The sequence below is a fragment of the Saccoglossus kowalevskii genome, chromosome 11, assembly GCF_978046115.1.
Source record: "Saccoglossus kowalevskii chromosome 11, keSacKowa6.1, whole genome shotgun sequence".
In the NCBI taxonomy this organism is placed as follows: Eukaryota; Metazoa; Hemichordata; class Enteropneusta; family Harrimaniidae; genus Saccoglossus; species Saccoglossus kowalevskii.
Window position 1 is genome coordinate 36,531,016 of NC_140651.1, and position 24,437 is coordinate 36,555,452.

The 24,437-nt window shown below is 38.1% G+C and overlaps 1 protein-coding gene across 3 annotated transcripts; it reads right to left on the reverse strand.

Moving 5' to 3' along the window:
* Nucleotides 1-1,167: 1,167 nt before the first annotated feature.
* LOC102808809 (transcription cofactor vestigial-like protein 2) lies at nt 1,168-19,001 on the reverse strand. 3 transcript variants are annotated; one of them, XM_085505157.1, is made up of 4 exons: nt 18,740-19,001; nt 14,789-15,143; nt 12,816-13,247; nt 1,168-2,259 (listed from the first exon to the last, which is right to left on the reverse strand). In XM_085505157.1, the coding sequence occupies exons 1-4, from the start codon at nt 18,785-18,787 to the stop codon at nt 2,210-2,212; spliced, it is 885 nt and encodes a 294-aa protein (XP_085361283.1). In that variant the 5' UTR covers nt 18,788-19,001; the 3' UTR covers nt 1,168-2,209. The 3 variants fall into 3 exon arrangements, with proteins under 3 accessions (XP_085361283.1, XP_006811264.1, XP_085361282.1); XM_006811201.3 differs by lacking the exon at nt 18,740-19,001 and adding an exon at nt 15,389-15,657; XM_085505156.1 differs by lacking the exons at nt 1,168-2,259; nt 18,740-19,001 and adding an exon at nt 15,389-15,657 and having other exon boundaries at nt 12,455-13,247.
* Between the last annotated feature and the right edge of the window lie 5,436 nt (nt 19,002-24,437).

Consider the following 24,437-nt stretch of genomic DNA (forward strand, 5'->3'; position numbering starts at 1 on the left):
CTACCATGTACAGCCAACAATCAACAACACACAAGTGCGCAAACTTTATAATTTTTATTTGAAGTTGTAAGTAGTGTTGCGAACACGATTTAAACAAGTGGGTGAGCTACATTGCCAATATGTAAATAAAGCATTAAGCCTTCCTTTTAACGGAAGAGTGCCATTTGGGCATTCATTAGGCACAATATCGTTATATTTGGGTCTAGAGATTCCCCCTCAACTAGGAGACGGTGTTTGAATTCGTCTGGGTGGCCTACGTCACACTCAACCTGTTCCATGTCTGCACAACACAGTGTCTGGGCGCGTCCAAGTCGGAGCCGGCCAACCAGCCAACCGATACATATCGAAACCTATTTTCACTTCAATATTACATATGCGATTTTGTAGATTTTAGTTTTTTGTTACTGTCCCGAAAACCTCTAATATACAATATGCAAAGAAAACATGTCTGATATGATACGGAAAGAAGCGCTTGTTGAAAAGGTTGTTGAACACGAAATAGTACAAGCTAAGGGGCTAGCAAGACGTGTCGTATTACACCACTCACTTACGGTAATTGCGGGTGTATATTTCGTTAAATCTGCTGTCAAAAAATACAAAGAACCGTGAAAAAGGAAGGAGATCCATCATGCTATTGGCAAAGATTCTATTTCCAACTGTTTTTAATTGCCTTCATGTACATGTCGGGCATCAAAGTCAAACGGGATGTGTTTTCCGTACAATTGATTTAAATCTCGATAATATTTCCGATTTTCATATATTTCACAAATGTATATGGTATGTGAAGTATGCTTAATGACGTGTCGCTCGCTATGTATATCACAGTTGAGACACGATCCCATACCGTCCCGGCCCGTCCTGTTGATAATGCGAAATAAGCACTAGGATATACAACCTATCATCAACGCGTTTTAAATACACTCATTGTTCGGTCAATGTTAAAGTTAAATGCCATGGACATGGATTTTATTGTCGTGATTGCTTTTACATAACATATTAAACTGGACACAATTGAAGAATGGAGCGAAATAAGCAGATTCTTCGGACTCAGTTCGTGGTGAGGTTCTATGGTTTAGGCACTGTTGTTCATATTTGTGAGTGGTTATCTACGACCAAGCTTACTTGGCTGCATTGTACACAGATGAAATAAACTATGCGCCAACAAAATTCACATTAGACGTGTTTATTTTGTAAAGTAAAGAAAATTCATAATAGTCACATATAATTATTATACTCATTACCCATAATGCATTGTTGAATAATGAAAATTGAAAAAAGACAATGAAGTAACAAAATAAAACAGTCTCACACTAAAATGAGAGAATTAAGGCTTGACGATCCATGGCAATTAATTTGGATCACAAATAACATTTTCCTTTTTACTTTAATATACATTTATCATAATATTTTCTTCGTTATACTATAAAGACCTGTAATGTTTACAAATACATATTGTTTGAGGAAAACATAATGGTGCAGTGATTTCCATCAATTCATCCGTAAGTGGACTGCAGGCAACCATCAAGTAAATTAGGACTCAACGAACATATAGATAAGAAACTGATAAATGAATATGTATTTACATGATGAATACTGCACCTTATAACCAGTCAATAACTCCGGCATATAGTCTCGTCTATAGAAATGCAAGTAAATACCTAATTACAGTGATAGACACTATGTTCGGTAGATTCAATAACTCCGATCTACAGCAAGGTTAGTACTTGTTCACACAGCAAACTACCTCGGCAAATTGAATGACTGGTGGTCATTGGTAGTATCAACTCGATACTTACGATATACCTGCAAATTGCAAAATATTCTGTCGACATCGTTTCAATGCCACACAGTACTGCTTTGGTTGTAGAGTGTAGGAGTCACGTGACAATTGCACAATTATTAAGTGTTGAAGTCGGCAGTTGTATACGTACTGATAATGTCCAGCATGGCCAACGACTACGGTTGTTTACAAACAACAACCTTGAAGAAACAGCGTGAACTTCCTCCTTAGTTTGTTAATCAAAAACATCCGACATTGCTATCGGTACTGGCTGCTAATCTCTGAAATCGACAACGTCGTGCTTGTTGACAGTCTCAAACTGATCGCCATCTTTATCTGATATAATCAGTTTCACAGATGTCAATGGTTCATCCTGATCGTAGAATATCTAATCCATTAAACAGATGTCAACGCTGCACCCTGATTTGTTTAAAACCAGTAAAGATCTTTACTTGGCTGGTCTTGATGCTCTAATGTAGCTGAAATAAACACAAAGTTATATTTATGGTAAATATACCAAGGAAATAGTTGAGAACCCCCGTCAACACAGGAAGGGGGTAACGGGACTTTGAATACACCACCTCGGAGCATGCCATATCATACCGATGACAATTTAAATTATGTTTATTACACTGTACTGTGTAGCATGCAACATATCGGCTGAACTCAAATCTTAATGCAGAGATAAGCGTGGAACGATAAGTGTATAGCTACATTAATAGTCATATTAAAACCACATATTTAACCAGGATTACAAGCAATTTGATTAGAGTAACGTCATGTTTATCTTCAAACCCGCCGCAAAACTAAGAATATTTTTAATGTGTCAATACAATAATTAACCAAAAACTCGTACCTCATAGCTTATCGAAAAACACTACCTTGATATATCGGTATATGTTTCATTAGAATTATATTAATGGTTTGTTTATTAGTTGTAGATATGACAAATCCTTTCAAAGTAAAATATTGTTTGTAATGTGGTAAAATTAATTAACGTTAAAATTGCTTTCATAATTGCTACACGTTACACTCTAGCTTGGATTGTTAAAAGTGGCGTTTATTTATTTCAAGTATGCTCCAAGAACTCTCACTGGCCCCTGTACTGAAAGCAAGTCACGTAGACGCTCCCATACCCCTTTACTGACGGCAAGCCCCATGGAAGCTCCCATACACCTTTACTGACAGCAAGCCCAGTGGAAGCTCCCATGCCCCTTTACTGACAGCAAGCCCAGTGGAAGCTCCCATACCCCTTTACTGACAGCAAGCCCCATGGAAGCTCCCATACCCCTTTACTGACAGCAAACCCCGTGGAAGCTCCCATACCCCTTTACTGACAGCAAGCCCCGTGGAAGCTCCCATACCCCTTTACTGACAGCAAGCCCCGTAGAAGCTTCCATACGCCTTTACTGGCAGCAAGCCCCATGGAAGCTCCCATACCCCTTTACTGACAGCAAGTCCCATGAAAGCTCCCATACCCCTTTACTGACAGCAAGCCCCGTAGAAGCTCCCATACCCCTTTACTGACAGCAAGTCCCATGAAAGCTCCCATACCCCTTTACTGACAGCAAGCCCCATGGAAGCTTCCATACCCCTTTACTGACAGCAAGCCCCATGGAAGCTCCCATACCCCTTCACTGACAGCAAGCCCAGTGGAAGCTCCCATACCCCTTTACTGATAGCAAGCCCCGTAGAAGCTCCCATACCCCTTTACTGGCAGCAAGCCCCATGGAAGTTCCCATACCCCTTTACTGACAGCAAGCCCCGTAGAAGCTCCCATACCCCTTTACTGACAGCAAGTCCCATGAAAGCTCCCATACCCCTTTACTGACAGTAAGCAGTTGGAAGCTCCCATACCCCTTTACTGACGGCAAGCCCCATGGAAGCTCCCATACCCCTTTACTGACAGCAAGCCCCATGGAAGCTCCCGTACCCCTTTACTGACAGCAAGCCCCTTGGAATCTCCCATACCCCTTTACTGACAGCAAGCCCCATGGAAGCTCCCATACCCCTTTACTGACAGCAAGCCCCATGGAAGCTCCCATACCCCTTTACTGACAGCAAGCCCCGTGGAAGCTCCCATACCCCTTTACTGACAGCAAGCCCCGTGGAAGCTCCCATACCCCTTTACTGACAGCAAGCCCCGTAGAAACTTCCATACGCCTTTACTGGCAGCAAGCCCCATGGAAGCTCCCATACCCCTTTACTGACAGCAAGTCCCATGAAAGCTCCCATACCCCTTTACTGACAGCAAGCCCCGTAGAAGCTCCCATACCCCTTTACTGACAGCAAGTCCCATGAAAGCTCCCATACCCCTTTACTGACAGCAAGCCCCATGGAAGCTTCCATACCCCTTTACTGACAGCAAGCCCCATGGAAGCTTCCATACCCCTTCACTGACAGCAAGCCCAGTGGAAGCTCCCATACCCCTTTACTGATAGCAAGCCCCGTCGAAGCTCCCATACCCCTTTACTGGCAGCAAGCCCCATGGAAGTTCCCATACCCCTTTACTGACAGCAAGCCCCGTAGAAGCTCCCATACCCCTTTACTGACAGCAAGTCCCATGGAAGCTCCCGTACCCCTTTACTGACAGCAAGCCCCTTGGAATCTCCCATACCCCTTTACTGACAGCAAGCCCCATGGAAGCTCCCATACCCCTTTACTGACAGCAAGCCCCATGGAAGCTCCCATACCCCTTTACTGACAGCAAGCCCCATGGAAGCTCCCATACCCCTTTACTGACAGCAAGCCCCATGGAAGCTCCCATACCCCTTTACTGACAGCAAGCCCCGTAGAAGCTCCCATACCCTTTTTGACAGCAACAAATAAATAATTTATCTCCAATCAGTGTGTTCGTCACTTCAAAAGGGGTCGTTCGCTACTTTTTTTCTGGTTTTTGACAAAATACTCCGAATATAAAAGAAAAAACTAAAAAAAGGAGCGTCACCAAACTGTTTTTTTTTTGATATTCAAAGACCAGACATTTTATCCTTACCTACACAGCAATGCCAGTTATAAATAGTGCCACAAAATACTGAGATAACTATATCGTTTCAATCCATGTCACTGACACCACTATATCGTTTTAAGCCATGTCACTGACACCACTATATCGTTTCAATCCATGTCACTGACATCACTATATCGTTTTAAGCCATGTCACTGACATCACTATATCGTTTTAAGCCATGTCACTGACATCACTATATCGTTTTAAGCCATGCCACTGACAGCACTATATCGTTTTAAGCCATGCCACTGACATCACTATATTGTTTTAAGCCATGTCACTGACATCACTATTTTGTTTAAGCCATGTCACTGACAGCACTATATCGTGTTAAGCCATGTCACTGACAGCACTATATCGTTTTAAGCCATGTCACTGACAGCACTATATCGTTTTAAGCCATGTCACTGACAGCACTATATCGTTTTAAGCCATGTCAGTGACATCACTATATCGTTTAAATCCATGTCACTGACATCACTATATCGTTTTAAGCCATGCCACTGACATCACTATATTGTTTTAAGCCATGTCACTGACATCACTATTTTGTTTAAGCCATGTCACTGACAGCACTATATCGTTTTAGGCCATGTCACTGACATCACTATATCGTTTAAGCCATGTCACTGACAGCACTATATCGTTTTAAGCCATGTCACTGACATCACTATATCGTTTTAAGCCATGTCACTGACAGTACTATATCGTTTTAAGCCATGCCACTGACATCACTATATCGTTTTAAGCCATGTCACTGACAGCACTATATCGTTTTAAGCCATGTCACTGAAATCACTATATCGTTTTAAGCCATGTCACTGACATCACTATATCGTTTTAAGCCATGTCACTGACATCACTATATCGTTTTAAGCCATGCCACTGACATCACTATATCGTTTTAAGCCATGTCACTGACATCACTATATCGTTTTAAGCCATGTCACTGACAGCACTATATCGTTTTAAGCCATGTCACTAACACCACTATATCGTTTTAAGCCATGTCACTGACACCACTATATCGTTTTAAGCCATGTCACTGACATCACTATATCGTTTTAAGCCATGTCACTGACATCACTATATCGTTTTAAGCCATGTCACTGACATCACTATATCGTTTTAAGCCATGTCACTGACAGCACTATATCGTTTTAAGCCATGTCACTAACACCACTATATCGTTTTAAGCCATGTCACTGACACCACTATATCGTTTTAAGCCATGTCACTGACATCACTATATCGTTTTAAGCCATGTCACTGACATCACTATATCGTTTTAAGCCATGCCACTGACATCACTATATCGTTTTAAGCCATGTAACTGATAGCTCTATATCGTTTTAAGCCATGTCACTGACACCACTATATCGTTTTAAGCCATGTCACTGACATCACTATATCGTTTTAAGCCATGCCACAGACATCACTATATTGTTTTAAGCCATGTCACTGACATCACTATTTTGTTTAAGCCATGTCACTGACAGCACTATATCGTGTTAAGCCATGTCACTGACAGCACTATATCGTTTTAAGCCATGTCACTGACAGCACTATATCGTTTTAGGCCATGTCAATGACAGCACTATATCGTTTTAGGTCATGTCACTGACATCACTATATCGTTTTAAGCCATGTCACTGACAGCACTATATCGTTTTAAGCCATGTAACTGATAGCTCTATATTGTTTTCAGCCATGTCACTGACAGCACTATATCGTTTTAAGCCATGTCACTAACAGTACTATATCGTTTTAAGCCATTTCACTGACATCACTATATCGTTTTAAGCCATGTCACTGACAGCACTATATCGTTTTAAGCCATGTCACTGACATCACTATATCGTTTTAAGCCATGTCACTGACAGCACTATATCGTGTTAAGCCATGTCACTGACAGCACTATATCGTTTTAAGCCATGTCACTGACAGCACTATATCGTTTTAGGCCATGTCAATGACAGCACTATATCGTTTTAGGTCATGTCAATGACATCACTATATCGTTTTAAGCCATGTCACTGACAGCACTATATCGTTTTAAGCCATGTAACTGATAGCTCTATATTGTTTTAAGCCATGTCACTGACAGCACTATATCGTTTTAAGCCATGTCACTGACATCACTATATCGTTTCAATCCATGTCACTGACAGCACTATATCGTTTTAAGCCATGCCACTGACATCACTATATCGTTTCAATCCATGTCACTGACAGCACTATATCGTTTTAAGCCATGTCACTGACAGCACTATATCGTTTTAAGCCATGTCACTGACATCACTATATCGTTTCAATCCATGTCACTGACATCACTATATCGTTTCAATCCATGTCACTGACAGCACTATATCGTTTTAAGCCATGCCACTGACATCACTATATCGTTTCAATCCATGTCACTGACAGCACTATATCGTTTTAAGCCATGTCACTGACAGCACTATATCGTTTTAAGCCATGCCACTGACATCACTATATCGTTTCAATCCATGTCACTGACAGCACTATATCGTTTTAAGCCATGCCACTGACATCACTATATCGTTTCAATCCATGTCACGGACAGCACTATATCGTTTTAGGCCATGTCACTGACACCACTATATCGTTTTAAGCCATGTCACTGACATCACTATATCGTTTTAATCCATGTCACTGACATCACTATATCGTTTAAGCCATGTCACTGACAGCACTATATCGTTTTAAGCCATGTCACTGACAGCACTATATCGTTTTAAGCCATGTCACTGACACCACTATATCGTTTTAAGCCATGTCACTGACATCACTATATCGTTTTAAGCCATGCCACAGACATCACTATATTGTTTTAAGCCATGTCACTGACATCACTATTTTGTTTAAGCCATGTCACTGACAGCACTATATCGTGTTAAGCCATGTCACTGACAGCACTATATCGTTTTAGGCCATGTCAATGACAGCACTATATCGTTTTAAGCCATGTCACTGACATCACTATATCGTTTTAAGCCATGTCACTGACATCACTATATCGTTTTAAGCCATGTCACTGACAGCACTATATCGTTTTAGGCCATGTCAATGACATCACTATATCGTTTTAAGCCATGTCACTGACAGCACTATATCGTTTTAGGCCATGTCAATGACAGCACTATATCGTTTTAAGCCATGTCACTGACATCACTATATCGTTTTAAGCCATGTCACTGACATCACTATATCGTTTTAAGCCATGTCACTGACAGCACTATATCGTTTTAGGCCATGTCAATGACAGCACTATATCGTTTTAAGCCATGTCACTGACAGCACTATATCGTTTTAAGCCATGTCACTGACAGCACTATATCGTTTTAAGCCATGTCAATGACAGCACTATATCGTTTTAAGCCATGTCACTGACAGCACTATATCGTTTTAGGCCATGTCAATGACAGCACTATATCGTTTTAAGCCATGTCACTGACAGCACTATATCGTTTTAAGCCATGTCACTGACAGCACTATATCGTTTTAGGCCATGTCACTGACAGCACTATATCGTTTTAAGCCATGTCACTGACAGCACTATATCGTTTTAAGCCATGTCAATGACAGCACTATATCGTTTTAAGCCATGTCACTGACATCACTATATCGTTTTAAGCCATGTCACTGACAGCACTATATCGTTTTAAGCCATGTCAATGACATCACTATATCGTTTTAAGCCATGTCACTAACACCACTATATCGTTTTAAGCCATTTCACTGACAGCTCTATATCGTTTTAAGCCATGTCACTGACATCACTATATCGTTTTAAGCCATGTCACTGACAGCACTATATCGTTTTAAGCCATGTCACTGACAGCACTATATCGTTTTAGGCCATGTCAATGACAGCACTATATCGTTTTAAGCCATGTCACTGACATCACTATATCGTTTTAAGCCATGTCACTGACATCACTATATCGTTTTAAGCCATGTCACTGACATCACTATATCGTTTTAAGCCATGTCACTGACAGCACTATATCGTTTTAGGCCATGTCAATGACATCACTATATCGTTTTAAGCCATGTCACTGACAGCACTATATCGTTTTAGGCCATGTCAATGACAGCACTATATCGTTTTAAGCCATGTCACTGACATCACTATATCGTTTTAAGCCATGTCACTGACATCACTATATCGTTTTAAGCCATGTCACTGACAGCACTATATCGTTTTAGGCCATGTCAATGACAGCACTATATCGTTTTAAGCCATGTCACTGACAGCACTATATCGTTTTAAGCCATGTCACTGACAGCACTATATCGTTTTAAGCCATGTCAATGACAGCACTATATCGTTTTAAGCCATGTCACTGACAGCACTATATCGTTTTAGGCCATGTCAATGACAGCACTATATCGTTTTAAGCCATGTCACTGACAGCACTATATCGTTTTAAGCCATGTCACTGACAGCACTATATCGTTTTAGGCCATGTCACTGACAGCACTATATCGTTTTAAGCCATGTCACTGACAGCACTATATCGTTTTAAGCCATGTCAATGACAGCACTATATCGTTTTAAGCCATGTCACTGACATCACTATATCGTTTTAAGCCATGTCACTGACAGCACTATATCGTTTTAAGCCATGTCAATGACATCACTATATCGTTTTAAGCCATGTCACTAACACCACTATATCGTTTTAAGCCATTTCACTGACAGCTCTATATCGTTTTAAGCCATGTCACTGACATCACTATATCGTTTTAAGCCATGTCAATGACATCACTATATCGTTTTAAGCCATGTCAATGACATCACTATATCGTTTTAAGCCATTTCACTGACAGCTCTATATCGTTTTAAGCCATGCCACAGACATCACTATATTGTTTTAAGCCATGTCAATGACATCACTATATCGTTTTAAGCCATGTCAATGACATCACTATATCGTTTTAAGCCATTTCACTGACATCACTATTTTGTTTAAGCCATGTCACTGACAGCACTATATCGTTTTAAGCCATGCCACAGACATCACTATATCGTTTTAAGCCATGCCACAGACATCACTATATCGTTTTAAGCCATGTCAATGACATCACTATATCGTTTTAAGCCATTTCACTGACAGCTCTATATCGTTTTAAGCCATGTCACTGACATCACTATATCGTTTTAAGCCATGTCACTGACAGCTCTATATCGTTTTAAGCCATGTCACTGACAGCTCTATATCGTTTTAAGCCATGTCACTGACATCACTATATCGTTTTAAGCCATTTCACTGACAGCTCTATATCGTTTTAAGCCATGTCACTGACAGCACTATATCGTGTTAAGCCATGTCACTGACAGCACTATATCGTTTTAAGCCATGTCACTGACAGCACTATATCGTTTTAGGCCATGTCAATGACAGCACTATATCGTTTTAAGCCATGTCACTGACAGCACTATATCGTTTTAGGCCATGTCAATGACAGCACTATATCGTTTTAAGCCATGTCACTGACATCACTATATCGTTTTAAGCCATGTCACTAACAGTACTATATCGTTTTAAGCCATGTCACTGACATCACTATATCGTTTTAAGCCATGTCACTGACACCACTATATCGTTTTAAGCCATGTCACTGACAGCACTATATCGTTTTAAGCCATGTCACTGACAGCACTATATCGTTTTAAGCCATGTCACTGACAGCACTATATCGTTTTAAGCCATGTCACTGACATCACTATATCGTTTTAAGCCATGCCACTGACATCACTATATCGTTTTAAGCCATGTCACTGACAGCACTATATCGTTTTAAGCCATGTCACTAACAGTACTATATCGTTTTAAGCCATTTCACTGACATCACTATATCGTTTTAAGCCATGTCACTGACAGCACTATATCGTTTTAAGCCATGTCACTAACAGTACTATATCGTTTTAAGCCATTTCACTGACATCACTATATCGTTTTAAGCCATGTCACTGACAGCACTATATCGTTTTAAGCCATGTCACTGACAGCACTATATCGTTTTAAGCCATGCCACTGACATCACTATATCGTTTCAATCCATGTCACGGACAGCACTATATCGTTTTAAGCCATGTCACTAACAGTACTATATCGTTTTAAGCCATTTCACTGACATCACTATATCGTTTTAAGCCATGTCACTGACAGCACTATATCGTTTTAAGCCATGTCACTAACAGTACTATATCGTTTTAAGCCATTTCACTGACATCACTATATCGTTTTAAGCCATGTCACTGACAGCACTATATCGTTTTAGGCCATGTCACTGACACCACTATATCGTTTTAAGCCATGTCACTGACATCACTATATTGTTTTAAGCCATGTCACTGACATCACTATATCGTTTTAAGCCATCTCACTGACAGCACTATGTCGTTTTAAGCCATCTCACTGACAACACTATTACTACTACATATATTAAATATTATTTTGAATATTTTTTTTCTCATTGTATTTATGTTATTTTATTGTTTGGTATCACAATCTCACGAACGGATTTCAAGGGGGTATAATAACACCAAAAATAATGAAAATGGCAAGGGAAAAACCAAAAAAACAAAATTGCCCCGATGGTACTTGAACTGAAAACACCCGTTACCATCATGTACTGGCAGTACCATGTGTTGTGTTGACACATTTGACCTAAAACAGTACTGACATTTTATTTTGACTACTGTGCTACTGACTTGTGCAAGGCCCGGGGTTCGAATTTGACAAATGGAGACGATTGTTACACCAGGGTTACATATTAAGGAACAGCGCCCCCTCATTCACTATAATTCGCAAGTATTTCAGTTATTAATAATCGCAATAAATACTAATCGAGTGACACCAAATCATGGTTATAATTTAAATATTACGTTAGACGTTTTTCCGGTATTACTTTTATAAATGAAAGTTCCGGCTCCAGTTCCTTCATGTGTACAACATTTAAATATTGAAACTAAGTAACAACTTTCCCTTTCCCGACTTAAGTTCGATTCGCCTTTCCTACCCCCTGCCGTCTGTGTTTGATTTCAAAGCTGACCCTACCCGATAAGTGGTAAGTAAAAATGTATTCCGACACCCCATACCATCCCACTTGTCACCATCCAACAGATCCTTTGACCGTTTCTTGTTGCCACACTTTTGACAACAGATATTATGTGTTGCATTACGGTGTTATCGCTACACGTACAAGCGGTACATTTTGTATACATTTAAAAAAAAATCAATAAATATTCAAAAAGTTAAAAATTAGACTATTGTTTTATCACAGCATATCTGACACCGATGGTGGTTATTATATGTAGATGTGGGATGGACACAGTAGCGTTGTGGTACTCGATACAGCGAAGTAGTGCTAACACCCAACTATTCACCCGGCAAATACTTGTCGTTTTGGCAAATATTTAGGTATAGTCGGTTGCGCATTCCGATTAGAACGCACGGCCTGCCAGGCATGTCAATTGCTACTATATATTAATTCAACATAGACTGGTCATTTTACTTGAATAAATAATCAAAATAATAGTTTTGTGTTCATATAAGGATTGTCACAGTTATGGCTACACAGATTTGGTGTTAACGTGTATATAGACATGTATTAGATGATATCTTCCATGATACTGTCAGAGCACATCCGCAAATATATAGTATTTAATATTGTAAACCAGATTAACAAAACAATTCCCAATCAACAATCTAAATAATTTGTAAAGCTGTATTATGCATGCGTTCTAAAAATACTTTTTTTTTCAGTTCACGGTGATGAGTAATTATAATTCGTTTTCTTCGCGAGGGTATCCCAGCCGGTACTATGCATGTGTAGCTGTGCTTACCGCATATCCCATCCGGCATGCCAACTATTTAGCACTGGTCAAACACCCATGGAAATAAAATGGCCTTTTAACACCCACAAATATCGTAGCTGAAATGCCTATGAAAAAGGAGGCACAATTCTACATATACCAAATAAAATACATACCAGAGGCAGATGTGTCTACATTGAGTGCCGATACAGAGTCACTTGATAATGCTTCTCCATAACGCGAGGACCAGGCGTCACCAGCCTTGGATAAATCACATTGTCCCGCTAGTCTGCTCGTTCTCATCGAAGGTTGTATTAACAGAGAGCTGTATCGGGTATTAAACGGGCTCCCCGATGCCATAGTGTAGCTGAGATCATGCATAGAACGATGAGCAGCGGTAGCAGAATACGAACTTTGTGTTGATAACGAGTAATGCCATGGGTCTGTAGCCTGATGTAGACTGCTATAGGAGGCGGCTGAGTACGTCGATGCCGCCGTATAAGGGTCCCTAAATGGCAAAGTATCGTGGTGTGGGTAGCTACTCGTGCTATATGTACTGTTCCAAAACGAAGGAGGAAAATTTCTTTGACTCATCGGCGAGAAATCACCTGTAAGCAATGGACAAGGTAATTGTAATTAATGTATCTCACATACGGGTAATTTACTGACTTCAACTAAGATGATAGGTACATGTTATAAAGTTTGCAGGGTCTGTCTTTCCGTGTTGATTTCAATATTATCTGCACCTTCAGTACCGTTTTCAAGTTTATCTCCATTTTCAGCGCCGATTCCAATCGTACACCGTCACTAGATGCAAACCATCCAATGTAAAATATGTTGATTTAGCTATAAATCATAGTGCAAAACAAATCCATCAGGAATTTGTTGGTCGTATGAAATTGTTCTGTGTTGCATCTGACAACACCGGGATATATGCTTGATACATACCAGTGCAGTACCAGCCATTGAAATATCTCTTTTCCCTAGTCAAATGCTAATCAAATTGGCAATGAGAAATACTCATTACTTTTTAAACAGATGAATTTTCTTGCTGGGATTTCCCATGGTTAACTTGTATATAGATTTTTCCTGTATATGTTGTATTTATTGTTCTCGTCTGAACGACAGTACGCCCTGGCGTGATTGGATCTGAATCCCATCAATACATTCGGACACATTTGAAGACAAATCTTAAATAGACTTCAGATAAATTGATGCGTTGTATTTGATTTAAAATGTTAATTTATTACTTGTAAATAAAATGAGCAGACTCTTGGTAAATTGTCAACGCTCTGCTTCACTCTAATGTCTTGTACATTTCACCGTTCCGTACCACTGGCCAGTAAATAATTATTATTTTACTAACTGGCAGAACCCAGATTCTCTCCGACTTGTAGAAAAAAATATATGTTTCATATGTTTTGCCACTCCACCCATTTCCTCTGGGTCGGTGGTTCAATTACTAAGCTATCAAAAACACATGCAACGTTATTCACTGTTTAACGAGAGGAAAAACCGGACGAGTTTTGGCAATTACTTTGAAAACTCCTCGCGGCTACTGAACAAGTCAGTCAAGTGAATGCATCTCATGTATTCTACCAGTCTCCTAGGGAAGTTGGGCAGTAGATACTATTGCCTAAAGTTTCTTTTTTTTCCGTCCTCGATCTATTTATTGTCCCTGTCTGCTCAATCAGCCAGACATCGTATTCTAATGTTTGTAAAATAAACTTTTAAAAGTACATTATTGTTGAGAAAGTCCAACACGCGTGGCATTTACTGGTGTTTTGAATGTACCCATAATCTAACTTTGCACCCCGTCGTTATCACAACTAACTTGGCATCCACAATGTTGAGAAAAGTAAAAACCAATTTAAGAACAGCTGTACGCTAGTGGAACACTGGTATCACACAGCCAATAGCAAAAGAGGTGAAATCCAGGTGTGAGTTCAATTTGACTGCCCGTGGGAAAGTGACAAATAGAAGATTTCAAAATGTAGGATAATACCGACAGCTCTTGCCACCTGACTGGTTAGATACGGTGTATGCAGACAGAGTATGAGAGCAAACACTCATGCACATCGTCACGTCCTCATACAGGTAGACCGCAAATGTAGACAAAACATCATGTAATCACGATTAAAATTCTCACCTGTTTTCCATTGTGAGCTGCTTGCATGTTTAGTATTATCCGTGGCGGTAAAACTGGTGGGTTGACTAAGAGCACGACTGAAATGTTCGTCTACATGTTTGCCAATGTCCCCAGTGAAGTATGTAAAAAGCACACAACGCGAGCTGATATACTCTGCTTCCGGTGTAGTGGCTTCCTTGTCTGAATCTGATTCTTCTTCGTCTTTTGGCTTATCTCTTTGCGTATGTTGTTGCGTAGTCACTGCTGGTATTGTCAGTGCCGATATGCTAGGTGCCGCTGCTAAAGGCTGGGCCAAAACACTGCCAGTGTATTCGACTGACTCAAGCGGCTCGTGCATCTTATAGTGCCCAAATTTCTGTGACATACAGAGAAAAAAAGAAAGAATTCACAAAATGAATAGTTTGCAGTGTTGAAATTTCACGACACATCGCTGGTTCGATAAAAACGCCCACAGCTGTGTAACCACCTCGTATCGACTCGCTATCAGCCGCCGCTACTCGGTTTGCAATGGAGCGTTACCGATAAAAACAAAATTATAACAAGTAAGTAAAAAAATAATGCAGATGACCAAAATCAAATAAATTATGGTTGAATGTTAACCTGTGTCGGTAAGTGATGATGCTGATAGAAGGGATATGGCTGATAAGTTTGGTACGGCGATTGATACATCACGTCCATACAACTCATGGTGACTGTGCTCATCCAATTCTCACTATACTAACTCCACGAGTGATTGCGGAGTCATTGGTAGAAGAAAGCGAACCTTATACAAAGTTTGGCTAGTCTAAATTCTATGCGTGGGACGGCCCTCGGGACGATTACAACCCCCACAGTTAGCCTCTTAACGATATTGACAGCTGTGTTTTAAATGCACCACGCCTATAGGCAATATGATATGGCTATGTAAACCAATCACAATAATGGAAATACAGTCTTGCTGTCAATGCTCAATCGTCACATCGTAGCCAACACAAGAATTGACCACTTCACGTGCGCCACCATACAATTAAAAGCTACCAATTGCCAAGACAGAAATTTAAACCGTTTTTTTTTTATCTCCGTGTTTAAAGTTGAATGTTGTCGAAGCAGGGCGCGCACTTGAAAAGTTTGTAATGTTATCAAAACGCGCCTTTCGTCGCCCTCGGGCACTCAGGTTTAGTCATTTTGTGTTGTTTTTTCTAATGCATTTACCGTATTTTTTTATCTGTGTTTGTTTCTCACTTGTAAACACGACCTCCCTGCACTAAACAATACGGTATTGCCAAGGGAACATTTTGCAAAGGAGCAAAAGTCAAAACCGTTAATTGAGAGTGGTTGGGTATAAGGTGTACCCACCCCGATAGTTTGAAGAATTGCTATATTGAATCAAAACTGTAGTGGTTTATTCACATCATTTTGAGTATTTTAGTTACTGTAGCCTGATTTGTACATTGAGTAAAAATGCTCTAGGTTCACGTCATTGTCAAGTACTATGACGTGGTACGCGTAATCGGCTTTTCTTTAATAAATATTACATATTTAAAATTTGAACCTATACTAAAATACTAAATCATTTTAAATGTTTTTCAGATATAATTTTAAGGTAATTTGTCAAAAACACAACAAATATCCATCGGACTTATATGATGACATGTCGTATCTACATCGTTAATGTCAAGTAAACCTTTGTACCCCTGAGGCATGGAGTACCATCTTGTTCAATTCAGATACTGTGAAATACTTTATTTTACCTGCAATTAATTTCCGCTATAAAAGACTTTTTGGGTGTTTTGTGTGGATTCTATTTTCACTGATTTTTGACAAGTTGAAAGTAAAAAATAGGAAAAAAGTATATTCGCTGAATCATTCCTTCGGCGGAAAGAGCGAAAATTAATTCCAAGCGAAAATAAAGTATTTTGCAGAACCATTGTTTAAACGTGAATACATTATGATTGTATTCTACCGTAATTACATTTGTAGTGACGGTAATTTATAACGTTTGTCTGTGATGTCCAGAACAGTGAAAAGTGCCATGCACATCATGATGCACAGTGATTCTAAAATTGAAATATTGATAAAAAATTATTTTATTATATGACGATATACATAATATGTTATTTACAAACGGTCTGATTTTAGTAAGGCAATAAACATCCGGGTCTTAAAACTATAAGCTGTTGTGCCGTTATTATCAAATACACAGATTATATATGCCATTATTATCAAATACACAGGTTATATGTGCCATTATTACTAAATACACAGATTACGTGCCGTTATTATCAAATACACAGATTATTTGTGCCACTATTATCAAATACACAGATCACGTGCCATTATTATCAAATACACAGATTATGTGCCGTTATTATCAAATACACAGATTATGTACCGTTATTATCAAATACACAGATCACGTGCCGTTATTATCAAATACAGACATCACGTGCCGTTACTATCAAATACATAGATTACGTGCCGTTATTATCAAATACACAGATTATATGTGCCGTTATTATCAAATACACAGATTATATGTGCCATTATTACTAAATACAACGACTATATGCCATTATTATCAAATACACAGATTATATGTGCCATTATTACTAAATACACAGATTATATGTGCCATTATTACTAAATACACAGATTATGTGCCGTTATTATCAAATACACAGATTATTTGTGCCATCATTATCAAATACACAGATCACGTGCCGTTATTATCAAATACACAGATTATGTGCCGTTATTATCAAATACACAGATCACGTGCCGTTATTATCAAATACACAGATTATGTGCCGTTATTATCAAATACACAGATTATGTGCCATTATTACTAAATACACAGATTATGTGCCGTTATTTTCAAATACACAGATTATATGTGCCATTATTACTAAATACACAGATTATATGTGCCATAATTACTAAATACACAGATCACGTGCCGTTATTATCAAATACACAGATTATATGTGCCATTATTACTAAATACACAGATTATGTGCCGTTATTATCAAATACACAGATTATATGTGCCATTATTACTAAATACAGACTATATGCCGTTATTATCAAATACACAGACTATATATGCCGTTATTATCGAATACACAGACTATATGCCGTTATTATCAAATACACAGACTATATGCCGTTATTATCAAATACACAGACTATATATGCCGTTATTTTCAATTACAAAGACTATATGCCGTTATTATCAAATACACAGACTATATATGCCGTTATTTTCAATTACAAAGACTATATGCCGTTATTATCAAATACACAGACTATATATGCCGTTATTTTCAATTACAAAGACTATATGTTTTGTACAACTGTTTTTTTTCTTATCGTAAATACAGGGTCACATTTTTGTGTTAACTTGAACTAACCCTGATGTGACATTATATTATATAGTCAACAACGTACCAAGCACATACAAACAACATACGGTATAACGTAAGGTAATGCATGTAGACTTATTGTACGTGCAATGTTTAGAACATTCCTATTTATTTAAGCGTAAAATACCGGTATATGTGAATTGTATCGACTATACTAAATGCAGACACTATCATTATGGACACAATGCAAATACCCCTACCTGTCGGAATGAAAATCACAAAATATCACGGAGAAAACAAACAAATTATGGCCGGGTCAACGAGTGTTCATACTTGCCTAGTATAGATGATACATACCGGCCGACTTAGCGTCTTCTCACAAACCAACAACGCAGAAACATGGACTGCTTGGGGCCGATTGGGTTTCAGTTCGTTTGAGGACGCAAGCACGCGAAACTAATGGCAAAACTGATGAGCCAAAAATAAAACGCCTTGCCCTCGACTGTTTTCATGGCTAGAATCACAATATTTGGTAGACCAGGAGCTAAGAGCACATATCTTTTTTAAATAATAGATTTCATATTTTCAGTGACGTCAATAAAGTACGTACCTGATTTAGAGTATAGTAGTTGGTAGAACTGTCCAAGAGCACTGCCATTTAGAGATCTACACTGCGATTAATGTGATCCAGGGAATACAGCAAAAACACAACTTTTCCTTAGGTTTCCCTCCACCACGGTGTGTATTCTTTGTGCTGCCACTCCATCAACTAAGATGACTGAAGGCTGTTTCTTTTTGTTCTGTTTAAAATGATCACTCGACTTGAAAGAAAGAAATGCAAACGTCATAGAAGACAAAGGCTGAGTGAAACGGGACAGTTTGAGAAGTTAATTGCCAAGCTTACGCCTCCTAACTATAGAATAGGATTGAATTACCGGTGACTGGAGGGAGGGTTGGGCAGAAATTGACGGTTTGTCAGCATATACCACACATGCAGAACAAAGTGAAGTCAGTAAAAGACATAATGAACACGCATTTTAATGTTCTCACGACTGAACCTCGATAGAAATAGAATAATTGGTGTCATACATGCAACATGAGAATTGCTGAATTCCGCTCTTCTATCAATCGACACACATTCGTTAAAATAAATATTGGTAGTCATATTTAGATGGTAACAGATTCAGTAAAATACGTCTGATTATTAATAAAACACAATCGACAACTTATTCTCAACGAATTTCGTGAACAATGTTATGGTTCATTTGATGTCAATCGGTATTACTTTGGACAAAGTTACATATTCTTTATAATAACACACATACACGTCCCACAAAATAATATCCGATTAAAGTTCTCTGTGGTGTGACGTCATGTAGTGAGCAAGTGATACTTTTGAGGTTTGTTTGATTAGTACATATCAGTGTTTGTATAGGTAGGTATACACAGCATGTCAAATATATCTGTGTGCGGTCCACGCTATATTCATGCACCTAATAATAGTGTGTGTAAGTGTTTACATCAATGCGCCAGCCACTCACAAGTGTTTCCTGTTTTAGACGAAAGACGCCGACCATCAACTCGTATTGTCACATGGCAGCCACTTCAGTAAGTCGCTGTGTATTCGAGCCATACTTATCGTTATCTATGTGATATTATCTGTGTGCCTAATCCTGTAATCGTTATCCATATGATATTATCTGTGTGCCTATTCATGTAATCTTTATCCATGTGATATTATCTGTGGGTCTATTCATGTAATCGTTATCCATGTGATATTATCTGTGTGCCTAATCCTGTAATCGTTATCCATGTGATATTATCTGTGTGCCTAATCCTGTAATCGTTATCCATGTGGTATTATCTGTGTGCCTAATCCTGTAATCGTTATCCATGTGATATTATCTGTGTGCCTAATCCTGTAATCGTTATCCATATGATATTACCTGTGTGCCTAATACTGTAATCGTTATCCATGTGATATTATCTGTGTGCCTAATCCTGTAATCGTTATCCATATGATATTACCTGTGTGCCTAATACTGTAATCGTTATCCATATGATATTATCTGTGTGCCTATTCATGTAATCGTTATCCATGTGATATTATATGTGGGTCTATACATGTAATCGTTATCCATGTGATATTATCTGTGTGCCTAATCCTGTAATCGTTATCCATGTGATATTATCTGTGTGCCTAATCCTGTAATCGTTATCCATATGATATTACCTGTGTGCCTAATACTGTAATCGTTATCCATGTGATATTATCTGTGTGCCTAATCCTGTAATCGTTATCCATATGATATTACCTGTGTGCCTAATACTGTAATCGTTATCCATATGATATTATCTGTGTGCCTATTCATGTAATCGTTATCCATGTGATATTATATGTGGGTCTATTCATGTAATCGTTATCCATGTGATATTATCTGTGTGCCTAATCCTGTAATCGTTATCCATGTGATATTATCTGTGTGCCTAATCCTGTAATCGTTATCCATATGATATTACCTGTGTGCCTAATACTGTAATCGTTATCCATGTGATATTATCTGTGTGCCTAATCCTGTAATCGTTATCCATATGATATTACCTGTGTGCCTAATACTGTAATCGTTATCCATATGATATTATCTGTGTGCCTATTGATATAATCGTTATCCATGTGATCTTATTTGTGTGCCTAATCCTGTAATCGTTATCCATGTGATATTATCTGTGTGCCTAATCCTGTAATCGTTATCCATGTGGTATTATCTGTGTGCCTAATCCTGTAATCGTTATCCATGTGATATTATCTGTGTGCCTAATCCTGTAATCGTTATCCATGTGATATTATCTGTGTGCCTAATCCTGTAATCGTTATCCATGTGGTATTATCTGTGTGCCTAATCCTGTAATCGTTATCCATGTGATATTATCTGTGTGCCTAATCCTGTAATCGTTATCCATATGATATTACCTGTGTGCCTAATCCTGTAATCGTTATCCATATGATATTATCTGTGTGCCTATTCATGTAATCTTTATCCATGTGATATTATCTGTGGGTCTATTCATGTAATCGTTATCCATGTGATATTATCTGTGTGCCTAATCCTGTAATCGTTATCCATGTGATATTATCTGTGTGCCTAATCCTGTAATCGTTATCCATGTGGTATTATCTGTGTGCCTAATCCTGTAATCGTTATCCATGTGATATTATCTGTGTGCCTAATCCTGTAATCGTTATCCATATGATATTACCTGTGTGCCTAATACTGTAATCGTTATCCATGTGATATTATCTGTGTGCCTAATCCTGTAATCGTTATCCATATGATATTACCTGTGTGCCTAATACTGTAATCGTTATCCATATGATATTATCTGTGTGCCTATTCATGTAATCGTTATCCATGTGATATTATATGTGGGTCTATACATGTAATCGTTATCCATGTGATATTATCTGTGTGCCTAATCCTGTAATCGTTATCCATGTGATATTATCTGTGTGCCTAATCCTGTAATCGTTATCCATATGATATTACCTGTGTGCCTAATACTGTAATCGTTATCCATGTGATATTATCTGTGTGCCTAATCCTGTAATCGTTATCCATATGATATTACCTGTGTGCCTAATACTGTAATCGTTATCCATATGATATTATCTGTGTGCCTATTCATGTAATCGTTATCCATGTGATATTATATGTGGGTCTATTCATGTAATCGTTATCCATGTGATATTATCTGTGTGCTTAATCCTGTAATCGTTATCCATGTGATATTATCTGTGTGCCTAATCCTGTAATCGTTATCCATATGATATTACCTGTGTGCCTAATACTGTAATCGTTATCCATGTGATATTATCTGTGTGCCTAATCCTGTAATCGTTATCCATATGATATTACCTGTGTGCCTAATACTGTAATCGTTATCCATATGATATTATCTGTGTGCCTATTGATATAATCGTTATCCATGTGATCTTATTTGTGTGCCTATTCATGTAATCGTTATTCATGTGATATTATCCGTACTCCTAATGCTGTAATCGTTATCCATATGATATTATCTGTGTGCCTATTCATGTAATCGTTATCCATGTGAACTTATCTGTGTGCCTACTCATGTAATCGTTATCCATGTGATCTTATCTGTGTGCCTATTCATGTAATCGTTATCCATGTGATATTATCTGTGTGCCTACTCATGTAATCGTTATCCATGTGATCTTATCTGTGTGCCTATTCATGTAATCGTTATCCATATGATATTATCTGTGTGCTTATTCATGTAATCGTTATCCATGTGATATTATCTGTGTGCCTATTCATGTAATCGTTATCCATGTGAAATTATCTGTGTGCCTATTCATGTAATCGTTATCCATGTGAACTTATCTGTGTGCCTAATCCTGTAATCGTTATCCATATGATATTACCTGTGTGCCTAATACTGTAATCGTTATCCATGTGATATTATCTGTGTGCCTAATCCTGTAATCGTTATCCATATGATATTACCTGTGTGCCTAATACTGTAATCGTTATCCATATGATATTATCTGTGTGCCTATTGATATAATCGTTATCCATGTGATCTTATTTGTGTGCCTATTCATGTAATCGTTATTCATGTGATATTATCCGTACTCCTAATGCTGTAATCGTTATCCATATGATATTATCTGTGTGCCTATTCATGTAATCGTTATCCATGTGAACTTATCTGTGTGCCTACTCATGTAATCGTTATCCATGTGATCTTATCTGTGTGCCTATTCATGTAATCGTTATCCATGTGATATTATCTGTGTGCCTACTCATGTAATCGTTATCCATGTGATCTTATCTGTGTGCCTATTCATGTAATCGTTATCCATATGATATTATCTGTGTGCTTATTCATGTAATCGTTATCCATGTGATATTATCTGTGTGCCTATTCATGTAATCGTTATCCATGTGAAATTATCTGTGTGCCTACTCATGTAATCGTTATCCATGTGATCTTATATGTGTGCATATTCATGTAATCGTTATCCATGTGATATTATCTGTGTGCCCACTCATGTAATCGTTATCCATGTGATCTTATCTTAGTGGCTATTCATGTAATCGGTATCCATATGATATTATCTGTGAGCCTACTCATGTAATCGTTATCCATGTGATCTTATCTGTGTGCCTACTCATGTAATCGTTATCCGTGTGATATTATCTGTGTGCCTATTCATGTAATCGTTATCCATATGATATTATCTGTGGGCCTATTGATATAATCGTTATCCATGTGATCTTATTTGTGTGCCTATTCATGTAATCGTTATTCATGTGATATTATCCGTACTCCTAATGCTGTAATCGTTATCCATGTGATATTATCTGTGTGCCTATTCATGTAATCGTTATCCATGTGAACTTATCTGTGTGCCTACTCATGTAATCGTTATCCATGTGATCTTATCTGTGTGCCTATTCATGTAATCGTTATCCATGTGATATTATCTGTGTGCCTACTCATGTAATCGTTATCCATGTGATCTTATATGTGTGGCTATTCATGTAATCGGTATCCATATGATATTATCTGTGAGCCTACTCATGTAATCGTTATCCATGTGATATTATCTGTGTGCCTATTCATGTAATCGTTATCCATGTGATATTATCAGTGTGCCTATTCATGTAGTCGTTATCCATGTGATATTATCTGTGTGCCTATTCATGTAATCGTTATCCATGTGATATTATCAGTGTGCCTATTCATGTAGTCGTTATCCATGTGATATTATCTGTGTGCTTATTGTCGTGCTTATCCCTGTAATTGGTGTCCAGGTGATATAACGCAACTCATATTTGCCATGTATGAATGCGAATGAAATTGGTGATATCGACAAAGGCAATATGTATTATAGGCGGCAAATGCATACTTGATATCGACAAAGGGATTTCGAATCATGTAATCACGAAAATGTTTTGTATTGATATATATCTTATTTATAAATTATACATACAAACGTTATTGCCAAACATTTCTTTTTAAAATTGTTTAATTTTTGTTTCTGTGGATTAGCATGTGAAAATATTCTATTCAAAATGAATAATGTTATGTAATTGAATATTGTGTCACGTGATATTTCATATTTATTTATTTATTTATTTTATCTAGAAACGGGTCAAAGCAGGATTCCCATCAGCAAGCTCCTCTCAACATATACTAAAGCTGAACGGTTACCGTGAAACTGAGTTGTGTAACTGACATCTTAGCATCAAAGGTAATATTGGTAATGTCACAGAGAG